The 24,680-nt window shown below is 31.4% G+C and overlaps 3 protein-coding genes across 4 annotated transcripts in view; 2 read left to right on the top strand and 1 right to left on the bottom strand.

Annotated features, from left to right (window-relative positions):
• The first annotated feature begins 405 nt into the window (after positions 1–405).
• Positions 406–2,591, top strand: LOC142238786 (dnaJ homolog subfamily C member 11). Its single transcript, XM_075310510.1, has 4 exons — positions 406–587; positions 667–1,658; positions 1,721–2,147; positions 2,214–2,591. The coding sequence occupies exons 1-4, from the start codon at positions 528–530 to the stop codon at positions 2,340–2,342; spliced, it is 1,608 nt and encodes a 535-aa protein (XP_075166625.1). The 5' UTR covers positions 406–527; the 3' UTR covers positions 2,343–2,591.
• Positions 2,592–5,287: 2,696 nt separating this feature from the next.
• Positions 5,288–17,968, top strand: beta4GalNAcTA (beta1,4-N-acetylgalactosaminyltransferase A). The gene is made up of 6 exons (XM_075310403.1): positions 5,288–5,612; positions 5,686–5,954; positions 6,025–6,131; positions 7,208–7,524; positions 7,608–7,730; positions 11,731–17,968. Exons 1-6 carry the CDS (start codon positions 5,485–5,487, stop codon positions 11,966–11,968), a joined length of 1,182 nt encoding a protein of 393 aa, XP_075166518.1. The 5' UTR covers positions 5,288–5,484; the 3' UTR covers positions 11,969–17,968.
• Positions 17,969–22,514: 4,546 nt separating this feature from the next.
• Positions 22,515–24,680, bottom strand: part of LOC142237592 (uncharacterized) — a 50,729-nt gene continuing 48,563 nt past the window's right edge. For both annotated transcript variants that reach the window (XM_075308947.1, XM_075308946.1), the window contains exons 7-8: positions 23,504–23,692; positions 22,515–23,434 (exon numbers count right to left, since the gene is read on the bottom strand). In XM_075308947.1, coding sequence (XP_075165062.1) covers positions 23,300–23,434; positions 23,504–23,692 — 324 coding nt within the window. In that variant the 3' untranslated portion in view covers positions 22,515–23,299. The remainder of the gene's footprint in view (positions 23,435–23,503; positions 23,693–24,680) is intronic.

Here is a 24,680-nt window from a genome sequence, read left to right as displayed (position 1 = left end):
CCAATTATTATAAATTATTTGGAGTAATTTAAGTTATTGTCAAAAATTTTTTATACTTAATTTCTTCCAACTGACCACGGACTTCGCCTTTTCAACGATTTTGCCAATTTTTTTGTGATTTGGGAGTAATTTGCAAACAATTTGGAAATGTATCGAAAGCGAGCCATTCCAAGTCAAGTTAAATTTATGTTGAAAATTATGTTTAACCTCAAACTTAAAAGTTACTGCACTTTAAACGCGCCCATGGGCGCGTATGCATACTGTGTTTTTTTTTAGGGTATTTTATTTACAAAACTTTCATTACAGATATGCAAGTGCGCCATCTACAATATTACGTCTGTACTATGTGTTCACACAGCTGGGTTGTCGCCTGAGAGTACATTACTTTGACATTTTCTTTGACAAATACCACCGAAAAAGTCATTGCGATTACGACGTGCAACACATCGAACACACATAAATATTAAAAAAATCAATTTTGTAACAAAAAACAACATCAAAAGTGCAAAATTTTTACAGGTGATGAAATGGATTCCGACAATGAAATCGAGGAAAATTATTATAGCTACTTGAACGTGCCGAAAGATGTACGTAAATATTTCCACACGTATGAAGTTGTTTCATCATCATCATTGTTCTTATTTTCATGGTACATTAATCCTATAGGCTTCCGCGGAACAGATTAACAATGCCTACCGTAAACTATCGCGAATGTATCACCCGGACAAACACATGGAAGCGGAGAATAAGCAAAAAGCAGAGCTAATGTTTAATAGGACCAAAAAAGCCTATGAAGTGCTCTCGGATCCTCACAAGAGGGCTATATATGATTCGGTAGGCGAAAAAGGCCTAAGAACTGATGGCTGGGAATTGGTGCAGAGGCAAAAGACTCCAGCAGAAATTCGCGAGGAATATCAAAGATTAGCGGAGGCGGCCGAAGAGAGGAAATTATTGCAAAGCACCAATCCTCGAGGAAATGTTACTATCAATGTGAATGCAACGGAGATATTTTCTCCTTACGATGAAAGTGATTTTCCCCGAATCGAAGTATCTTCTATGTCCATATCTCAATCGATTGAAGCACCAATTACAAGGACTGATACAATGACATTAAGTGGAAATTTAATGTCATCGAATGGTAATGGTTCTGGAGGATTTGTAATATGTGGCCGACGTCTTTTGAACAAGGGATGGTTGGAGTTGGATGTGGGTGCTGGTAATGGACTATTGGTTGGAGTGAAAGGTGGTCGTACCCTGTCGTCGTTGGTGACAATGAATGCTGGTACCTCAGTAAATTTCCGAGAAAATGGTGTCATTCCTGGTCTGTTTTCCACACTGGCAGTGCAGCTGGATAAGCATACTTTGGGCTCATTAACATTAAATGTTGGTGGCCAGGCTTCCATGAGTACGCAGATAGATCGCAATACCGAACGTCATGCGTGGTCAACGTCGTTTGTTATTGGGTCACCTCACATATATTTCAGCATTGCCTATACACACAAAATGATAGAAAATGAGCTAAAATTAAAGGCGGTGGCCAAAGTGGGTACATTTGGCTTCATGGCGGAATATGGGGCAGAGAAGAAAATTTCCAAATATAGTTCAGTTTTTGCAGCAGTTTCCATAGGGGTACCCACTGGGGTAATTCTAAAATTCAAGTTAGTAAAATCTAAAAATGATCAAAAAATCGCAAAAATTGTCTTTTCATCCATTATTTTAGAGTAGTACGATCGCAACAGTCCTATGTATTTCCGATACATTTAAGTGAAGAAATTGTTCCGGCAGCAGTATTTTATGCCACTGTTACACCAGTTATTGTTTGGTTTTTTGTTAAGAAATCCATAATTGATCCAATGCTAGCAGAACGTAAAAATATTGAAATTGAGAAAACAAAACGTACCAATGAACAGCGCATGCAAGCGAAGCGACAAGAGGCTAAAGCAGCCGTGGATTTAATGCAACATACGTACGAACGTATAGTCGAAGAAGAACGAGAGAATCGGGGATTGGTTATAGTTAAGGCCACATATGGCCAAACTAAGGAGGATAATCAAAATGAATTCATACCTGAAGCCTCGATCGATGTAACAATACCGGTACAATGTCTGGTCAAAGATAGCACCTTAGAAATGTTCAACACATCGAAGGTAATATTCAGGAAACTTTTTTGGGGGTCGAAATTGCTAATCACATAATTTATTATCTTTTTTCAGAGTGACTTACCCGGATTCTATGATCCTTGTATAGGAGAATCAAAGGTGTTACGCATCGATTACATGCACAATAATGTAAACAAAACTATTATAGTTAAAGATACGGAAACCGTGAGACTGCCACGATAACCGAAAAGTTTCCTTATAACCATTGTTGGCTATTAGTTCGTCCCCTTTTTATTGATATTTTTTGTTTATAATATTTTTTAGGATTCTGTAGAAAAAACATAAAACAAAGGTAAAATGTATGATCGAGAAATCAATTGTCTAGGCAAGTGGTTTGTCGATGTTATTGTGTTGAACATTTTTAAAAGGATTCAAGATTGACGCTTAATAAAAACAACCAAATATTCTTTTTTTAAAGAGTATAAACTAAAACTTGTTCAGTTTAAATCTAAAATTTAACAATGGAAGAACATGCGTTGGATTTTAGCGGTTGTATTCTTAAAATTAGATTTTTAGAATAAAAAGGGTCTATCGTTGTTGAAAAAATATTTAAACACAATGGCAATAAATTACACCGAATTAAATTAAATGGAGCCAGGTGTTCGAGGCTTCAAAATTAACTTGAACTTTTTTTCAAAGGTGGTCCTACCTTTTGGCCCTTATATTTTTTAGCCTCCTCCGAGGAGGCGACGATTAATATGTTTGGCCAACTAGAAGTTTTAAACAAAAAAGTTTGTAAATTGAATTCGTAGCCCAATTCCACGAATTTAACCGTTTGGTGTAAGCGTTGTAATCGTGAATTCGCCAAGTGGGGCAATTTTCAATTCAGCTCCAAACGACCGATTAATTAGGGATAGTACAGCACTGTGTTCATTTTGCCCTTCTCCAGGTGGTCGATGCGTAAGTCCCAAAAAATAAGGCCATATCAGTTTATGTTGACCGGGTGCATTTCATTGTTTCGGCTGTTCCTTGGAATAAAGGCTTGTCGACAGTCGTGAATAGACCCCATCTGATTGTTCTTTAAAGCTGAGTACTATGTTCAGTTTTCAAGCTGAAAACCACCTTGTTTTCACGGTTACTTTTTTTAATGAACTAATTTAGAAATATAAAATTATTTGCAATCAATTCCTTGGATCTTTTCCATCCATTATTTGGCAAGACTCGATCAAAATATAATCGTCTTCATAATTATATTTTACTTGTAATTTAATGTTTTGGTGAAAAAACCGAACATAGTACTCACCTTAACAGCGTAAAAAATTAATAATGTCCGTTCATGTTCAAGAATCGACCTCATCTGTTTATATCCGTTCTTTTTTGCTGGGTTTAGTTCATAGTTTTGGCTGTTCCTTGGAACAATGGTTCGTCGACTGTCACAAATCGACCCATCTGTAAAACTGCTCTGTAATGGTACATTCGCGCTTGTTTCGCGAAATGAACAAAACTCTATAACTATCTTTATCTCTACATCTATATGATACTACAATTTTCGTGTGACGTCGTCACATTTTGAAATACCTACTGCCTGAGCTATTTCGAGAACTCTAATTCGGCTGCTTACCAACGTAAGATTGTGGGTTTTATATACTTTAACCTCCGTGGTAGCCCTTTTTGCTACACCAAGAATCACATCAAGAACCGACGACGATTTCGAATTTTGGTAATTCCAACATCGAACCGTTTGTGGCTTTCGTGGAACAAATCTACTTTAGCAAAAGCTGTTAAAAACAAACAAAGAGGGGATTTAAAAGCGAAAATGTTAAGTAAAATATTTGTCGGAAAAGCCCAGTTTTCGAGATATCGACATCTGAAAATCGGTATTTTCATTTATATTTTTGTTAATTCTGACAGCAATTTTTCATAAAATGAAGTTTTCGAGATACTGACCCTTGAAAATTGGCGTATAGGTCCCTGGCCTTGGTCCGGGGATCGGGGTTTTCTCCTATGGACAGAGTCCAAAGTGGGCTAACGCGTACCCAAAGTGGACAGATGAACGGCCTTCGGCCGGGTATTGCAAATTTTTCTATGGACATAGTCCAAAGTGGGCTAACGCGAACCCAGGACCTATCCGGGTCCATGTTATTCTAAATATATTAGGTTAGGTTAGGTGGCAGCCCGATGTATTAGGCTCACTTAGACTATTCAGTCCATTGTGATACCACATTGGTGAACTTCTCTCTTATCACTGAGTGCTGCCCGATTCCATGTTAAGCTCAATGACAAGGGACCTCCTTTTTATAGCCGAGTCCGAACGGCGTTCCACATTGCAGTGAAACCACTTAGAGAAGCTTTGAAACCCTCAGAAATGTCACCAGCATTACTGAGGTGGGATAATCCACCGCTGAAAAACTTTTTGGTGTTCGGTCGAAGCAGGAATCGAACCCACGACCTTGTGTATGCAAGGCGGGCATGCTAACCCTTCTAAATATATTACTCTTACCCCCATTTTCATGAAGCTCCGTTAGTGCTACGTTAGCTAACGAACTTTTAAACCGTGATATCTACATATCTGTCATCTTGCGTATATATTCCATATGCCAGTTAGAAACTTAACTGCTGAAAATTTTTCAGTTAAAGTTAACCGGAGAAAGTATATTTACATTTTTCTTTCTGTTAACTGGCAGTTAAAGCCTAACGGAGCTACATGAAAATGGCCGTTAAGATGATTATGTGCGATAGATAAGAAATCCAATATACATGATAATGAAAACTTTAGGGGCCCGTAACTCCGAAAATAGGTCTTTCCGACAAAAAGTAGTATATAACATTTTGTGTTTAGAATCGACAAGTCTACACGCTGGCCAAAAATTTAACCAATCGCACCACTTGTACTAATATAGATTTAAGCCCACATCTGTACCTGTAAACATCGACACCCCACTGAACGCTTTTTTCAAATTAACACAAAACCATAATGTGTTCAGTACAAAACGAAAACTCCCCTATTATTATGCATAAAATTGTTATTGTTTTTTTTTCTAAATTTTGTATCTGGCAATGTCATCACAAAATCTTAAATGGCATCCCTAAGGGAAGTAAAAATACAGTCTTTGTTACCGTTATTTATACGATACGTTGCCACTATTTTGCCAACAACACTTGCCATCTGCCAAATGTGACATTTGTATATTGATTAAAAATCTAGGCAAAATAGGTTGTTGGGAGAGAAAAAAGTAATAAAACTCATATAAATGGAGCCTTTTCAATGGCTTTTCACATATGTAGTTCCACTAAAAGGACAAAATAAACTCTTCATGCAATACTTGAACAAGTATTTATTGTGAATCTCATACAAATCACACTGTAAAAGAAGAACAACAGGGATATGACAAGTAAAAAGATTACCCTGTTACGTTATTTATTTTGTGGTGTATGCATGTTGTTAGCTTTGAATTTGTTAATTGATTATTTTGCTGATAAAACAAATATCTCATCTTCGTTTAGTCGTCTAAGGTAAATGCAAATACATAATATTGTATAACAAACCGGTTATGGGAATTATATTCTTTTTGTTTTCTTCTTGAAGTTTACGTAAAGTTTACCGATATAATGGCACCATACTTAGTACAGGCAATAATAGCAATAGCAACAATTCCTTAACACCATCTGCCGCAGCCGCCGCCACCATAGCCACCGTCTCCACTTTGCCACCATCAAATGTCTTTCCATATGATAATTCTTCCAAACAGCATCAACTGGACAACAGTAACATCAGCGATAGTAGTCAGTCTAATAACAGCAGAAATACAACCGAACTCCCTTTGCCTATTTGTGAGGACCCAGTAATTGAAGAGAGTAAGAGACATGTTATGATATGAACAACTAGCAATTGTTAATTTTTTTATTTTGCATTTTGTATTTATAGGTAGTCCTTTTGTACCTAACATAACTTTAGAATCTCTTGATGTCATCAATGACCAATTGCGTTTGTTATTGGAACCCGGTGGCGCTTTTAAACCAAAAGACTGCATAGTATGTATCATTAATACATAAAAAAGAAATAAGTGCGGGACAATAGAAATTAAATTGAAAAGAGTTACCCACTGGATTAGGGCCTAAATGGGAAATGAATATAAAATAGGACAGTACCTATATAAAAAGAGAAGTATACCTCTGTCGTCTGTTGGGTAAAACTAAAATTGCAATACAATTATTCACTAAGTCGGATCAAATATACCTGAATAAGGATAATGATGACAAAAATGGAATAAATTAATCTTTTATTCGCATCATAAATACATGACCTTAAAAGCCCAAAAATAACAATAAATGTTTTAAAGCAATTAGAAAGGTCGAATATAAAATAAAATATTTAAATAAGATTCATCCGATGTGGCTATAAATATTCTTCGCTTGTATTTTTGATTTAAATGAAACAAATATCTCTAGCTCAGATTGGACAAAATTAGGATAGAATCCCATCTTGTTTATGGTGAAGAAAGGGAATAGAAAGTTGGAATGGAAGTAAGATTCATCTGATGTAGGTATAAATATTTTTCGCTTGTATTTTTGATTTAAATTAAGATAACAACTGTAGATCAAACTGAACGAAATATGTTCAAGAAAAAGGCTTAGAAAATTGGAATAGCTACACATACACACCTATGTACGATGTGAATTTCTCTTTACTTATCAAGTATAAGTTATGACCTAGCAACTAAATTCAAATTTCGGACAAAATGTATGACATAAAATACAAGAAATCCTACAAAATCCGACACATAATAGATTTTTTGGTAATCTCCATTGGAATCACTATGAGGGTCGTTAAATAAATAAAGAGACAATTGCATATCACCATAAAAGGTGCGTACTCGAAATTGCCACGTGCAAAAAAATAATAAAAGTATCTCAATTTGGATTCAATATTTCAAAATATTTCCAAGGTATATAAATTTATAAAATTCTAGTTGATTCTCGTTGAAACTTTTTAATGCACAAAAAATATATATATAAAAATATTATGATCATTTGCAATCAAATTTAAAAATTACCATAATATAATTTTTTTCAAAAAATTTTTTTCTTTTATTTTCCCCCACTTCCAGGCCCGGCATCATGTTGCTATAGTGGTGCCTTTTCGTGATAGATATGCCCATCTGTCGATCTTCCTGCGCAATATACATAAATTTTTAATGAAACAGCGTATAGCTTATCGTATATTCATTATTGAACAAACGAATGGCAAACCATTTAATAGAGCTGCTCTTATGAATATTGGATTCTTGGAAGCAATGAAACTATACAAATGGGATTGTTTTATATTCCATGATGTGGATCTATTGCCATTGGATAATCGAAATTTATATAATTGCCCACGTCAACCGCGTCATATGTCAGTGGCCATAGATAAATTTAATTATAAGTAAGTAAATAGAAGATAAGATGAGATTCTCTTCTTATACGAAGTACAAGGTAGCAATGAAATAATTTATCTTTTTGTATTAGGTTGCCTTATCGTACAATATTTGGTGGTGTTTCAGCAATGACACGTCAACATTTTTTAGCTGTTAATGGATTTTCAAATTCATATTTTGGCTGGGGTGGCGAAGATGATGATATGTCAAACAGGTTTGTTCACATAGCAGTGTATTTTTTTAATTAGTACATAATTTCATTCGTTATGATACATTGTATGTTTGTGAAACACATTTTGAATGGGAGAATAATTTAACTTGGAAATAATTTGATTTTGTATCTAAATTATGTGGTATAAGAATGCAAAAATATTCCTATTGAATTGTATTCATCAGAGCCATTCAGATTTAAATTAATTAATATCCTGAATTTTAATAGATAAGGTGAATCATGGTTATATACTCTGATGATTTCATGTAGTATATTTTCTATCTGAAACGCTAGTGATATAGCATAGTTCAAGTTCAAGTTTTGTTTGGTTATTTTTTGGATTATTTTTTTAAAACAAATTACCGGTATGGCCGATTCAACAGGTTTTACCCAAATATCACAAAAACGCGTAATTTAAAAAAGAAAATCTAATTTATTGTCCTAAAATCCAATGTAAAAACAACCCAAAAGTGAAAATTTTACATTGGAATCAAAACCCGAATCCCGGTTTTCAGGCCTTGAAAATACCAAACTTGAGAGTCCACCGAAAACGGGATTTTTAACCAATCCAACATCGGTCCACCGGTTTTGATCAGCCTAATAGAATTGCTGACTGCGGGTTCTTCGCTACAGTTTGATCTTTTGAGTCCAACTTATTGACCAGCGCAAAGTGGTTCCAAATCGCTTTTTTTGGAAATAATTCTGAACGGATTAAGATATCATCATAATTTTTATCTTTGTGTCCGTCCGTCCATTGAAATCACGCTAACTTCCGAACGAAACAAGCTATCGACTTGAAACTTGGCACAAGTAGTTGTTATTGATGTAGGTCGGATGGTATTGCAAATCGGCCATATCGGTTCACTTTTACGTATAGCCCCCATATAAACGGACCTCCAAATTAGGCTTGCGGATCCTCTAAGAGAAGCAAATTTCATGCGATACGGCTGAAATTTGGTACATGGTGTTAGTATATGGTCTCTAACAACCATGCAAAAATTGGTCGACATCGGTCCATAATTATATATAGCCCCCATATAAACCGATCCCTCGATTTGGCTTACGGAGCCTCTAAGAGAAGCAAATTTCATCCGATCCGGCTGAAATTTGGTATGTGGTTTTAGTCATGATCTCTAACAATAATGCAAAAATTGGTCCACATCGGTCTATAATTATATATAGCCCCCGTATAAACCGATCCCCAGATTTGGCTTGCGGAGCCTCTAAGAGAAGAAAATTTCATCCGATCCGGCTGAAATTTGGTACATGGTGTTAGTATATGGTATCTAACAGCCAAGCAATAATTGGTCCACATCGGTCCATAATTATATATAGCCCCCATATAAACCGATTTCCAGATTTGGCTTGCGGAGCCTCTAAGAGAAGCAAATTTCATCCGATCCGGCTGCAATTTGGTACATCGCAATCCATGGCGGAGAGTACATAAGATTCGGCCTGGCCGAACTTACGGCCGTATATACTTTTTTTAAATATTTTAAATATTCAAGTAGTAAAATTGTGCGGCCAAAGTTGATAGAATTCTACTAAAAATTGTATTTTTTTATTGTTTTGTAGATTGGTAGAAGTTTTGACGTTTTGGTAGATTTTGCAAAGAGATACATAATTTTCTACAGACATAAACTTCTGCCAAAATTTTCTATATCGAAATAAAATTTCGAGAAAATGTTCTATACATGTTTAGGAACGAAAATTTACTTTTAAATGTCAAAGTAGTAAAATTGGGTGGTAGACACGTTGCCAAAGTTGGTAGAATTCTACCAGAAATTGTAGATTTTTCGATAGAGAAATAAAATTTTAACAAAATTTTCTATAGAAATAAAATGTTGACAAAATTTTCTATACACTCATAGAAAAAAGTCTGCTAAAAACAGCAGTCGATGTCTGCTGTTATATTTTTGTACTTCAGGGCCAAATGAACAACAATTTATAAAATTTTTAGATTATAAATTTTTCCCCAAAGTATATTTAAGAACCAAAAGTAGTTTTTGGTATATTTTTGCACTGTAATATACTTACAAGCTCCTAAATACGATCAGCAAACATTTTGTTTGCTGTTATGCCTCAATTCGATAAATATAATAAATAAATAAATATATATATATATATATATATATATATATATATATATATATATATATATATATATATATATATATATATATATATATATATATATATATATATATATATATATATATATATATATATATATATATATATATATATATATATATATATATATATATATATATATATATATATATATATATATGTATATATATATAGAAATAAAATTTTGGCAAAATTGTCTATAGAAATAAAATTTTGACAAAATTTTCTATAGAAATAAAATTTTGACAACATTTTCTATAGAAATAAAATTTTGACAAAATTTTCTATAGAAATACATTTTTGACAAAATTGTCTATAGAAATAATAATTTGACAAAATTTTCTATAGAAATAAATTTTTGACCAAATATTCTATAGAAATAAAATTTTGACCAAATTTTCTATACAAATAAAATTTTGACGAAACATTCTATAGAAATAAAATTTTGGCAAAATTGTCTATAGAAATAGAATTGTGACCAAATTTCCTGTAGAAATAAAATTTTGTTAAAAAAGATTAAAGCGATTTCTCTCAAAAAAAAAAAAAAATCCCCACAAAACCCCAAATTTATGGAAATTCCCCACCAAATCCCCACGTCCCAAACTCAGAAATTTCGTCCATTCACGAAAAAAGATACCCAATTTGTGGGGAAATCCCCAATACTGGCAACACTGCCCATATTGCACCATTATGTATAACATGTTCCTTAATGACGGAGGACCAGCAGCTCACCAGCAGTGATACCGTCTAGAATTTCAAAAAAGTGACACAAAAAGTGTTATTCACAATAAAATGTGGCACACAATTTTAAAACATACGAATTAAATTTAATTATATAACTTTTTTCCTCAGAATTGTATAATCCCTTTTTTAATTTGATCTAAATCTAAACATATTTTATCTTCATATCTTTGAGAATCACTCCTCGAAATTGACAGACAATCGTAATAAGCCGGCTTATGTTCTATAGATTTTTCTGTATATTTTGAGGCGGTACACAAGTCTGCTTCCAAGCACTATGAAATGAGGGAGGAAAAGAGTCCATAATTGTACAATAAATATTACATCATAAATAAAATATTTTTATTTATTTATTTATTACAAGATTCACAATAATAAATTATGAAAATACATATAAAAAAAATGAGGTGCTAACTAACAACAAAGGTTTTTGGCCTAATAGGATTAGTTTCATTTAACTATATAAGATGCAAAATTTTACAATATTTTAGGAGTAAAAGTGTATCACGGATATTAGAATATTTTTAAAAAGTAGCATATCATGACAAAAAGGTGACACAAAAAAATGTAAACAAGTATGACATGCTGCATCATAACAAACAAGTGGCACAAACATTTCATTTCTAAAAAATTGTTGCAAATTGGCCACTAAAGTAGCACAACAATATGTTCGCCAGATATGGAAGGGTTGATTTTTTTCTGTTTGCGGCAGACTATTCGAGCTTTTGATTTCAAAGAGAAATTTCAACTCTTCAATCATCGGACGCATTGTACGCATTGAACGCATGGTATGTAATTCTACCTTTAGGCCTGAAAATTGCAATTTTGATCAACATCAAAAATTCAACTAGTTGATAAAGCTATTTTGTTCCACACAAATATTGGATTCGTCAAATTGAGGTGATTTTGATCGATATAAAAAATTTATTAGTCGAAATTAAAGACTTCGGCTATTGGACAATTTTTCCTAAAATCGATTTCCGATTTTTTTATCCTTGCATTTTTGTCAATTTACACAAACTTGTTATGAGGTCATTATAATATTTGTTTGTCTCATGTAAACTCTTCGATATACTTTTAATATTGTTAACATTTAGATAATTTCTATTGTTTTTTTGTTTTTTTTCAGATTAAGAAATGCGAATCTCTTTATTGCACGTTATCCCATCAATATTGCACGCTATACCATGTTGAAACATCAAAAAGAGAAAGCCAATCCCAAACGTTATGAAAATTTGGTAAATGGCATAAATAAATCATCAATGGATGGCTTAAATTCCATAAAATACGAAATCTACAGTTATAAATCGTATCCAACATTTACTTGGTTTTATGCAGAACTAAAAATCTCCGAACAAAAAAGTTAAATTTTACAAAACAAAACAAACGTTCTTTCACATATACTCTTAATCATACAGATACATATATCGATTTATCTATCTACATTCATACCATTTTAAAACATCTAACAAAAACATTCTTTATTTTTTTTTTCAAAAACAAAACATTTTTGAAATAATTCTTCTTATTCTTCTCTTTTTCACTCTTTCCCCATACGAATTTTTCCTACTATTTTTTTCGAAAAAAAACTAAAACACTTAGAATCGAACAAAAAGAGAAAGAAAAATAAGAAAATCAAGAAAAAAGAAAACTAATATATATAGTGATATAGCGATATAGATATATCTAATACTTGGGACATTATAAAAGACACAAGTTTAGAAAGTAGTTGTTTAGAATGGAAATTCTTAGATTTTAATTCCATTTTTTTTTGTTTCTTTTGGTTTGCATTTACATATGTATAGTATTTTTTTGTTATTGTTTATGAAAAAAAAAAATTTAGTGAATTATTTATAATCTAATTAGACTTATTTTATATCCTGCCAGTATGGAGAAACTCATTGCTTCCTTTTTATGGATTTGATATTAGGTATATACATACATACATTTTTAATGATAGAAATTTAGTAGATATATATTTTTCTTTGAAAAACCAAACAACAAATATCTAAAAACACTGAAGCGAAAATAATGGAGATCAGGTAATTTATTTATTTATATATACAATATTTATTGTTATTGTTAGATTTTGTATATACCTATTATTTTAATGGTTAACTTGTTTTTTTTTGTGTTCAACAAGTGTTCATTTTAGTTTAGAAGCTTTATTAGATAACTATTACAGTTTTTTTTTTAATTTTGTTAATCTTTGACATTTAAAATTGTCCCTCCATATTAGTGACACAAATGTTGAAAATCGACACTTTGTATAAAAATATATATGTACACAGTCTCACACAAGTTTACATACCCCTGAGTTTTTTTACCTCTTAACTAAACATGTTTTTTTGTTGTTGTTTATAACCCATACCAAAAAATCTTCTGAAAATTAACAATTACTTTGATTTTCAAATTAATTTACTAAAGCGAAAGGATATATATGCATATTTTTTTAAAATTTGATTATTTAATGAAAATATAAATTATTTAACCGTATGTAAACTTGTTTGAGACTGTGTATATGGAAAAAATCGAAGTCGGCCCTTTGAAAACTTCAAATTCGACTAATCGATTTTTAATAATTTTCAAAATTGACTTTTTTGGAGAAAAATCTAGTCTAGTCTATCGAAAAGTCGACTTTGACACATTTAGAATTTTCCTATTTAAATAAGAAATTTTGGTGTTGATTTTTTAAGCTCACTCCAAATGGCTAGCTTGGGGCGAAAATTTTATTTGGATTTTTTTTTTATTTTTCAAAATTGTAATTTTGGGCAAGATCGAATAATAATAATTTTTAAGTTGATCATTTTTTTAATCAATTGATACAATTGATTAATTCATTAGATAATGAACGTTCTTTGATCGGTCCAACAATGCTAGGACATCAACATTGCCCTTTATTTCATGTACATTCCAAAATATGCCCTATTCCCCTATCGCACTTCATGTACGATAGGGAAAATTTTCTTTCGTAACGAAAGAAAATTTATTTTGGTTCCTGTTTAGATCGTAGGTCATCGAGCTCAAGCCCTTTCCAATGAGCCTAGTCTCTATACCGCACGCGTCTTAGTTTTGGCACAGTGGGCCCGTTGTAAAAATTTGTTAAAATTTTCATTTTCCAATTTGCGCTTTTCACAAATACTTTTCTAATGAAGACATTCGTGAGTATGAAAGCTGAGTTCAAGCACTCTCCAATGAACCTAGTCTCTATACCGCACGAGGCTTAGTTTTAGCACAGTGGGCTCCGTTGTAAAAATTTGTTGAAAAAGCATTTTCAAATTTGCGTTTTTCACAAAAACTTTTCTAATGAAGACTTTCGTGGGTATGAAAGCTAAGCTCAAGCCCTTTCCAATGAACCTAGTCTCTATACCGTACGCGGCTTAGTTTTAGCACAGTGGGCTGCGTTGTAAAAATTTGTTGAAAAAGCATTTTCAAATTTGCGCTTTTCACAAATACGTTTCTAATGAAGACTTTCGTGGGTATGAAAGCTGAGCTCAAGCCCTTTCCCATGAACCTAGTATCTATACCGCACGCGGTTTAGTTTTTGAATAATAAGAAAAATACTAAAAATCCAAATTCTAATTTGAAAAGCATTTTTGGTCGTGGTTTGAGTCTCGGCTAAGTTTTTGCTGCAAATTTCAAATTCGAATTTATCTTCACACACATATTAAAAAATCGTTTTTTTAAATAGCATCAAAAGCCGGAAATTACTTTTTCAAAAATTTAAAATGTCGAAATATCTACATATCCATTTTTGGAAAAATTCGAAAACTATTTGCAAGAGCCGAATGTTTGTTAAAGCTGAGTACTAAGTTCGAGTTTAGCCGCTAAAGTGAAAACTAAATCAGCAAAAAAGGCATAAAATTATACATATTTGTTGTAAATTTGATTATAACTTGATGGGGAATAGCCCAATGGAAATTTTCACAAAGTTTGATGGATTATTAAAGGAAAGTAAATAATCGTGAAAAAATTACGATTGTAGTGGCTAAACTCGAATTTAATACCCACCTTAAATTGAAACAAGTATATACTGCAGTAAGTTCGGCCGGGCCGAATCTTAAATACCCACCACCATGAATCAAATATAATAGTTTACTCTGGAAACTCCTCGTCGTAGCGGGTTTCTTGATAATATATAGAATTTTAGGGGGTTTGAGGACAAATTTTACTTTCAGTTTCAAGCAATTTTCATGATCAGTGTGCCTGTTATACCCTGAAAGAAGTGTTTTCTTTTCTGAGGAACGAAATTTTAGATAAGCAAAGTTTTCTTTTGACACACATTTTAGAGACAATCGTTGAATCGCTCCTCAAAAATTCGGATTAGTTTGCTCTAAACGAAAATACGAAATACGATACGGACCATTTTCGACACAGCTCTTTATGGTCCTAACATACCTCTAGATTTCTAATTTCCGGCAAATTTTATAAAAAGTACGGATTCTAGAAGCCCCAGAAAAAAGGTCGGTAGATAGGTCTATATGGGGGGGGGGCAATACCAAAACATGGACCGATACTCACCATTTGTGATCTTAAAATACCTCTAGATTTTCACTTTCAAGCAAATCGGCTAGAAAATAGAGTTATAAGCCCAAGAAGTAAAATCGGGAGATCGGTCTATATGGGGGTTCTACCAAAAAATGGACCGATACACCTAAATTTCCGCACACCTGTTTGTGGTCCCAAAATACCTCTAGATTTCCAATCTCAGGCAAATCGGGTAATAAATACAGTTTATAGAAGCCCAAGAATAAACATCGGGAGATCGGTCTATATGGCGCTATACCAAACCATGGACCGATACGGACCATTTTCGACACACCACTTTGCGGTCCTAAAATACCTCTAGATTTTCAATTTCAGGCAAATCGGATAGTAAATACAGTTTCTTGAAGCCCAAGAAAATCGGAAGATCGGTCTATATGGGGGCTATACCAAAAAATGGACCGATGGGCACCATTTTCGGCACACCTTTTTATGGTCCTCAAGTACCTTTAGATTTTCAATTTCAGGCAAATTGGATAACAACTACGGTTTTTATAAGCCCAAGACCCCAAATCGGAAAGTCGGTTTATATGGGGACTATATCAAAACTTGGACCGATATAGCCCATCTTCGAACTTGACCTGCCTGCAAACAAAAAAACGAATCTTTGCCAAATTTCAGGACGGTAGCGGCGTGAAGGCTGTAGCGTGATTACAACAGACAGATGGACATGCTTATATCGTCTTAGAATTTCTCCCTGATCATAAATATATATACTTTATATAGTCGGAAATCGATATTTCGATGTGTTACACTCGGAATGACAAACTTATTATACCTCCATCAACATTCTATGGTGGTGGGTATAAAAATTGTACGTGAAAACTGGATTTTTTCAATATTGAAAGTCAAGTTTTCTAAAGTTTTTTTGGATACTTTTTCTATATTGTAACAATAAAATTTTCTAAATTTTGAAGAAGCAAAAAAAAACTATTTTTTAATTTTCGATAAATCGAAAATCTAATTTTTCTAAATGAAAAAAAAAATCGAAAAGTCGACTTTTTGATTCTTATTACAATCCGCATTCCCAAGAAACTAACGCCATTACATTATTTGTGTTTCCACTTCGCTACGCTTGGGAGCGCGTTCAATCTGATGTCAAATCACTGTGACGACTATCGATTGGTTTTTGGAGTGGAATTTGTAAGCCATGTTTCATTAATTGTCATATATCGATACAAAAACTTTGTTTCTCAGCAAAAAAGTAGGGTCAAAAAAGCAATGCAAACGTTCATTTTGGAATTAAGTTCACCTCTACACAGAAAAAAATTGTCATGGGGCCAAAGATTTCTCATCCTTAAAATGGGAATGCGATATTTGCTTAGCATAGAAGACTCATTTCTCAGATATAAAGTTTGTTTCCTTGTCCAAAAGTCGATAAACTTTTCAATGAAGTCATGTTGTCCTTATAGTTAAGTGATTAGACTTAAAAATAGGCATCTTTATATGAAAGAAAATTTTGTTTTACTAAGATCAACTTAGCTTTAATGCTTCTTTAAATTTGTTGACTTTTTGCATCTTGACTACAAAGCTAAAAAGTATTAAAATATGAGATATTTTTCAACGCTTTAATTTAAAGGCGTTTTTTTACTGGAAACAAAGCCTGATGAATTTAAGTTGGCCTTAAACGTTTTTAAAGGACTTTGATAGCACATGAAGAAAAAAAGCAAAAAACAAAAACGAAATGTATACAAAATAATGTAGCGTAGAAGTGGATCTTTGAATGTATATTAAAAGTAATGACTTACGAAGTACTTCTTTTTTGCTGAATTTTTACACTTGATCATCGCTAAACAATGCTTCGAGTCATGAACTCGTCTTTGTTCTTAATGAAAAGCGAGCTTGCACGGCATTCGCTTTGCAGAGAGCTTTCTCATTCGTGAACGATGTTCACGTTCAGTTCAATAGATGTAGTGCAAAGCTTCTAAAGTAAAAAACATAATATGTTTAAGTAGTTCTTTGTGTTCACTTAGCGTATTTTAAGATTATTATTTTTTCATTACTCCCGTAACCATATACTGTCCACACATAGTGTCCATTAGAAATTCATTGTTTTCGCCTTCGCTTCAGTGCTTTTAGGATAGATGATACAATTTATGTTTCCATCCACGAAGAACCACACAAATACAATTCTTCAAAAACCATATTCTTCCATTGTTATCGTATTGTTAATGTTTTACTTATTTTTTTATTTCATTCCAAGGCATTTTAAATGCAAACTTTGTTCCTTTCCTAGGCTCTCTATTGCTCTGTCTTTTAATCAACTGGAGGGCCTCTGGATGGTAGTTTGATTTTAAATTACAAAGTGTATTTTAATTCGTCTCTTATAACAGTACTTTAACATATTCAAAAATATATTATAATTAATAATAATTATTATATACTATATTTGTATTATATGTAACAAATAAAAAAAATCTAAATTGAATAAAAGAGATGATGAGGGAAAAAATTAAAAATCAATTTTATATACATTACAAAAAAAATCAAGACAACAAATATTGCTTTAACTAAAATAATTAAATCTCGTATATACTTTACACATATAGGATGACTAAAGTAAATAAATCAATTGGAAACATAATTAAATTGTTTGTGATACATTATTATTGTTATAACAAAAAATATTAAAACAGACAACTAAAAAAAGACATACCATACGAAATATTTGTAAATTATTTGAAAAAAAATCTTGGTATTAACTAAACTTTATTAGGAAATTTCATCAATCAATTAAACAAAAAATTTAAAAACAAAAACGTCAAAATTGTATATATGATTAAAGCTCTTTTCTTTTTTCAATAAATCTACAGAACCGAAAATTTGAGTGTTTTTCTTTTCGTGGTTTTTTATAGACCAAGATGCAATTACTGTACAGAAAAATTTGCTAAAATATCAACAAGTGTGTTGAAAAATGGTAAGGAGTCATAGTTTGGCGACTGAACCACGGTTGCCATTCGAGCCAAAAATAATCTACCAAATAGAAAAATCTTATTTCGCAGTGTTTTATCAAATTTTTGTGGTTAAAAGTTTTGTAAAATTTTTATTTCTATAGAAAGTTTTGTCAAATTTTTATTTCTATAGAAAATTTTCTCAAAATTCTCAAAAATTTTTTTATAGAAAATTTTTTCAAAAAAATTTTTTATAGAAAATTTTCTCAAAATTTATTTCTATAGAAAATTTTGTCAAAATTTTATTTCTTTAGAAAATTTTGCTAAAATTTTATTTCTATATAAAATTTTATTTCTGCTGAAAATTTTGACAAAAATTTTATATCTATAGAAGATTTTATAAAAGTTTTATTTCAATAGAAAATTTTATTTCTACAGAAAATTTTGTCAAAATTTTATTTCTATAGAGAATTTTCTCAAAATTTTATTTTTATACAAAATTTTCTCTTGAAAATTTTCTCAAAATTTTATATCTATAGAAAATTTTCTCAAAATTTTATTTCTATAGAAAATTTTGTCAAAAATCTTTTTCTATAGAAAATTTTCTCAAAATTTTATTTTATTTCCATAGAAAATTTTGTCACAATTTTATTTCATTAGAAAATTTTGTTAAAATTTTATTTCTATAGAAAATTTTGGCAACATTTTATTTCTATATAAAATTTTATTTCTGCAGAAAATTTTGAAGAAGAAGAAGATTTTATAAAAGTTTTATTTCAATAGAAAATTTATTTCTGCAGAAAATTTTGTCAAAATTTTATTTCTATAGAAAATTTTTCCAAATTTAGTTGGGGAGGAATATAGAATTTTCTAAAAATTGTATTTTTATAGAAAATTTTCTCAAAAATTTTTCTCTTGAAAATTTTCTCAAAATTTTATATCTATAGAAAATTTTCTCAAAATTGTATATCTATAGAAAATTTTCTCAAAATTTTATTTCTATAGAAAATTTTCTCAAAAATCTTTTTCTATAGAAAATTTTCTCAAAATTTTATTTTATTTCCATAGAAAATTTTGTCAAAATTTTATTTCATTAGAAAATTTTGTTAAAATTTTATTTCTATAGAAAATTTTGGCACAATTTTATTTCTATATAAAATTTTATTTCTGCAGAAAATTTTGACAAAATTTTATTTCTATAGAAGATTTTATCAAAGATTATCAAAGTCTATAGAAAATTTTAGCAAAATTTTATTTCTATATAAAATTTTATTTCTGCAGAAAATTTTATTTCTATAGAAAATTTGTCAAGATTTTATTTGTGTAGAAAACTTTGTCAAGATTTTATTTCTATAGAAAACTTTGTTAACAATTTTAAATCTGTAGAAAATTTTGTCAAAATTTTATTTCTATAGAAAATTTTTCCAAATTTAGTTGGGGAGGAATATTTTGCAAAATCTACCAAAATATTAAGAATTCTACCAATCTACCATTTTTGGTAGAATTCTGCCAACTGTAGTAACCGCGGACCGAACACCAAAAAGTTTTTCATTTGTTTATCGCCTCTCAGTAATTATGGTGACGTTCCTTACACACAAAAAAATTTTTCCAATTAAAATTTTAATTTAGTTTTAAAAAATATTCAATTAAAAATTTAATTGATTCAATAATTTTTTTAATTGAAACAAAAATCAATCACAAAAATAATAGTATCAATTAATTTTTTAATTGGATCAATTAACTTTTTAATTGACCTTCAATTAATTTTTTAATTGATACTATCATTTCTGTGATTGAAGACATTTCAATTAAACATTAATTGGATCAATTAATTTCGTGATTGAATCAGAAAATTTTTTTTTTGTGTAGTGTTTCGTAGCTCTCTAAGTAGTTTCTCCGTGACATGAAACGACTTTCGGTTATAAAAAGGAGGTCCCTTATCATTGACCTAAACGTGGAATCGGGCAGCACTTAGTGATAAGAGAGAAGTTCAACACTGGGGTATCACAACGGACTGAATAGTCTAAGTGAGCCTGAAATGACGGACTGTAAAAAAGTTACTATATCCCCTGTATCGTAACACATTAAAAGTAATGTAGTAAGAGTATGTCTTGTATTTATAAATAAGGCTTAACAGAAAAAAATTATATATGGCCAGGCCGAATCTTAAATAATGATGGATGAAATATAATAGTCTCCTTTGAAAACTCTTTGTCGTTGAGTTCCTTGGAAATATATAGAATTCCATGGGGGATTTTATGGCTGAAGCAGGGCGGTAAAAATGGTCAAATCGATAGAACGGTCAATATGGGGGCTATACCAAGGCATGGACCTATAGACACTATATTCAGCATACCTATTTGTGGACTGAACATACCGCTAGATTTCCAATTTCAGGCAAATCGGATAAAAATTGCGGTGTGCATGAGTCCAAGAAGTCAAATCGGGAGATCGGTGCCAAATTTCAGGACGACAGCCCTATTATTGGAGGCCGTATCGTGATTACAACAGACGGTAAGACGGACTTGGTTATATCGTCTTAGAATTTCTCCCTGATCAAGAATATATATCCTTTATATAGTCAGAAATTGATATTTCGATATGTTACAAATTCAATGACAAACTTATTATACTGCCATCACAAAATGTTTGCTGATCGCATTTTAAGGATTTTCATCTCTACCAAAAAAAAATCTACCAATATTTGAAGAAAGTCTCAAAACTTTATTCCTATAGAAAATGTTGTCAAAATTTTATTTCTATAGAAAATTTTATTTCCATAGAAAATTTTGTAAAAATTTTATTTCTATACAAAATGTGGTCAAAATTTTATTTCTATAGAAAATTTTGTCAAAATTTTATTTCTATAGAAAATTTTGTCAAAATTTTATTTCTATAGAAAATTTGGCCAAAATTTTATTTCTATAGAAAATTTGGCAAAAATTTTATTCCTATAGAAAATTTTGCCAAATTTTATTCCTATAGAAAATTTTGCCAAATTTTGCCAAATTTTGTTTCTATAGAATTTTTTGTCAAAATTTTATTTCTAAAGATTTTTTTTTTAATATTTTATTTCTATAGAAAATTTTGTCAAATTTAATTTCTTTCAAAATTTTATTTTTAAGCTTTAATTTTTTTCTGAAAAATTTATTTCTAGAGAAAAATTTCTCAAAAACAAATTTTTTATAGAAATTTTATTTCTGTCGAGATTTAATCTTCCAAAACATCAAGAACTCGACCAATCACCAAACAGAAAAAAATACTATTTTTGGTAGAATTCCACCAAGAAGCATTTTTGTTTTGTAAATTTTGTTTAAATTTAACGAAAAATAGTGTATGGAAAATTGTGGGAAATTTTTTGGGAATCTAGGTGAAAGTAGGGAACCTTTTTTGGGCTTGTAGAGTAAACCGAAAATTTTACCTGGCAACACTGTTTTGATGGGGGTGTATTTTAGCTCGTTATAGACCTTTCAATTTTTCACTGTAAATTTAAGGTCGATTTTAACCTCCAAAAATTTCATTTATATCCGTCCGATTTTACCACATTTTCCAATGTCTTTCTAATGTATAACACTTTTGTGTTGCTTGTTTGGTTTTTATTTAGTACGTTTTATTTATATTTTCACAATTGTTTGAATTGTAATTTAATTTCACTTTAATTTAGTTTAACACATTTAATTCACAATATAAAATTCTTCTAGTTTGCAAATTTATTTACATTTTGTTGTACGTTAATGTATATTTCTTTTCCTTTTGTGTGATCTATTAACGATTGATGTACGCGACCGACGCAATGGTTTAACGACTACTGTTTTCTTCTTGCTGATCTTTGGTTTGGCAAAGTGCAGCGAAGATGAAGTCAATGTCAATAACAACAACAACTACAACAATAGGATTGCCGTTATTCCTATTGAGAGATTTGTTATTGTAATTTTATTGCCTATAGAGAGAAGAGAAGAGAATGTGGTGAGCGAATAAATCATGTGGAAGTGAGAGAGATATAGATATATTTATTGTAAAAGACACCAAGATAGATAGTAATCTTCCTTTTTACCGCTTGGCGAAAAGAAACGATGTTCGTTGGTGGGAAAATTCGTTTGGGAGGAAAGTACTTTTTGCGTGTGCAAACTCTACGAAATTATAGTTTAATATAAGATTTTTATCTTCATTGTATTAAATGAATGTGAGACCAAGAAGGGGGATTGTTACAACTATGAAGTACAAAAATGTAACAGCGGGCATCGGCTGCTGTTTTCGGCAGACTTTATTCTATCAGCCTATCAGGTTTTACTTGACAAAGTTTTGCTAGTAATAGTAGTAGATGCTTTGTTTGGGTTTGATATTCAATAAAACAGGCTTGCAAAAAAAAATCATTTGCAAATTTCTCTCTTTTACTAAGAGTAAAGTAAAGGAACACAACCAATCATTCCCCCTACAATTTGACATACTTCATTAAATTCAAAATCGTAATTAGACCTCGGTTTGTTAGAAACGCTTTAAGCGTATTTTTTTATTGTATTTTTATTTTACTTGTTTTTAATGTTGTGTTACATTTATTATTATTAAATATTTTCAATATACTGAATTAAATCGCATAATAGTTGTATTGTTATAAACTTATATTTAATATTCGATAGATTGGCGAAAATTGCTTTTAATAAAAACATTTGTTTTGAAGTTATAGATTTTTTTTTTTTTTTGATAATTTTTCAAAAACCTTTACTTGGTTATGTATTCATATATATAAATAACTAAGGGATTACTTTTTCTTCAAACTGTAATATCAAAATTGAGAACAAAAAATTCTACATTGGGTATAGTAGTTAGTAGTTCTAAAACTCCAATTATTTGTTGTTTGAGCAAAATATCGAAATAAAAATGTAAGATATTTAAATGACTTCTGAGCTTACAAAACAACAAAAAATATTAATAAACTAAAAAAAATGTATTATCATAATTATTATTAAATAGTTAAAGTAAATAGAGCAAGTTTAACAATCATATTTACACATATATGTAGATTATTGGCTGAAATCCTTTTTGACCTAGGAATATAAAACAAAGTTTGCAACTTTCTTTATATGTTGCCATAAATGGTTTTGTGTGTGTTCTTGCCGGTTTAAAACCTCAGTTGCCAAAATATATTAAGGTCAAAGCAATTTTGTAAAACTAAAAACGTTCAATTAATGAAATTTTAATAATAAAACGAAGCAAACGAAAAAAATATCATCAACCATTCGTTGAAAGAGCATCCATCCTTTATTACATTATTGAGCAAGGCATAGCACAGCATAGTGGCAAGCAAACGGGTACCATGGCTCCTCCAGATTTGGTGGTGGTTTTCGATCTAGAACCAGATTCATATTCATACATTCCGGAACCCTTGGCCCAACGTCCCTATTAGTGTATAGGAAAAAAAAATAATATACAATTGTTTTTTTATTTAGTTTTTATTTTAGATCTTACCCCAGCTTGTGAACCTGAAGCATGCATTTCTTGGCGCTTGGTCAGCATCATTTCATGTCCGGGAGGATAATAAATATCACGGCCGGCTCTATTTACTGATGGTATTTGTTGTTGATTCGGTGAGGCTACAGCTGTTTCAATTTCACGTTTACGTGGTGTATTCAAATCGGGTCTATCCACAGCATCGGCCTTGAAAATATAAAAATTACATTAAATTAATAATATTAATTAATAAAATTAAATTCGGGGACAGCAGGTGGTGGATCTCTGGTCAGCTGTGAAAAATAATCCAACCAAGAGCGGCGAGGATTGAGGACGTGTTATAAAAAGGCAGGCAGTATATCCGAAGACGTCTTTGGAGCATGGCGATTGGATTCCGCCAGTTAAGTATGTATTTTCTCACAAGGGTGCCATATAAATTGGATCGGAATAAAAGCAACGAGCCGACAGTTGTGGCATTCTTTTACTTGAGTAACTTGAGGATATATCCCAGGGAAATATCTTTCAGGATAATGTCACAACTGTCCCCTTCCAATTAAACCCCTGGCAGGGCTTGGAGAATGCTCTATGTCACATAACATTAAGTTAGCAATGTAGATTCTGGTAGATTCTAGGTAGATTCCTGGCTCTAAACACAAATATATATAAGGTCATGTGTCAACCCTCGCGAGGATCTCACTGCTTGCATAGGGACTCTCGGGGTCACTTCAAAGGGCAAGTACATTATCGCAAACAGATAACGGCTCCAATTTGGGAGCCATACCGAATGAATACTCCGACAAACTTTTAAACTTATGATAGAGTAAGAGATAAGGAGCTATCACCAATTATTAGAAGCAACTCTAGGATAAAGCGGTCGCCGGTAAGAACGACGCGTCCCACCGGCACGGTACCTGTTATTTATAGTAGATCCCAATCTCAAGGAATGCGAAACTCGTAACTAAGCAAAGCAAGACGGATAACACCCTAATCGGGGGAACTTTTTCAAATTACAGTTCGCCATGAAAATGAGAGAATTAGAAGAGGAAGTTCTAGCTAAGTATCCAAGGAAAAACGGAGAATACCCCCAATCGGATGGAATTTTTTCAAAATACAGTTCGCCAAAATAAGAATTCATTATGAAAATAATACCCTGTTCCACAGTGTGGAGCAGGGTATAATTAGAAACTTAGAAGAG

Source organism: Haematobia irritans, chromosome 5 (genome assembly GCF_050003625.1).
Source record: "Haematobia irritans isolate KBUSLIRL chromosome 5, ASM5000362v1, whole genome shotgun sequence".
NCBI classification, from domain to species: Eukaryota; Metazoa; Arthropoda; class Insecta; order Diptera; family Muscidae; genus Haematobia; species Haematobia irritans.
This window is presented reverse-complemented; position numbering and strand designations above follow the sequence as displayed.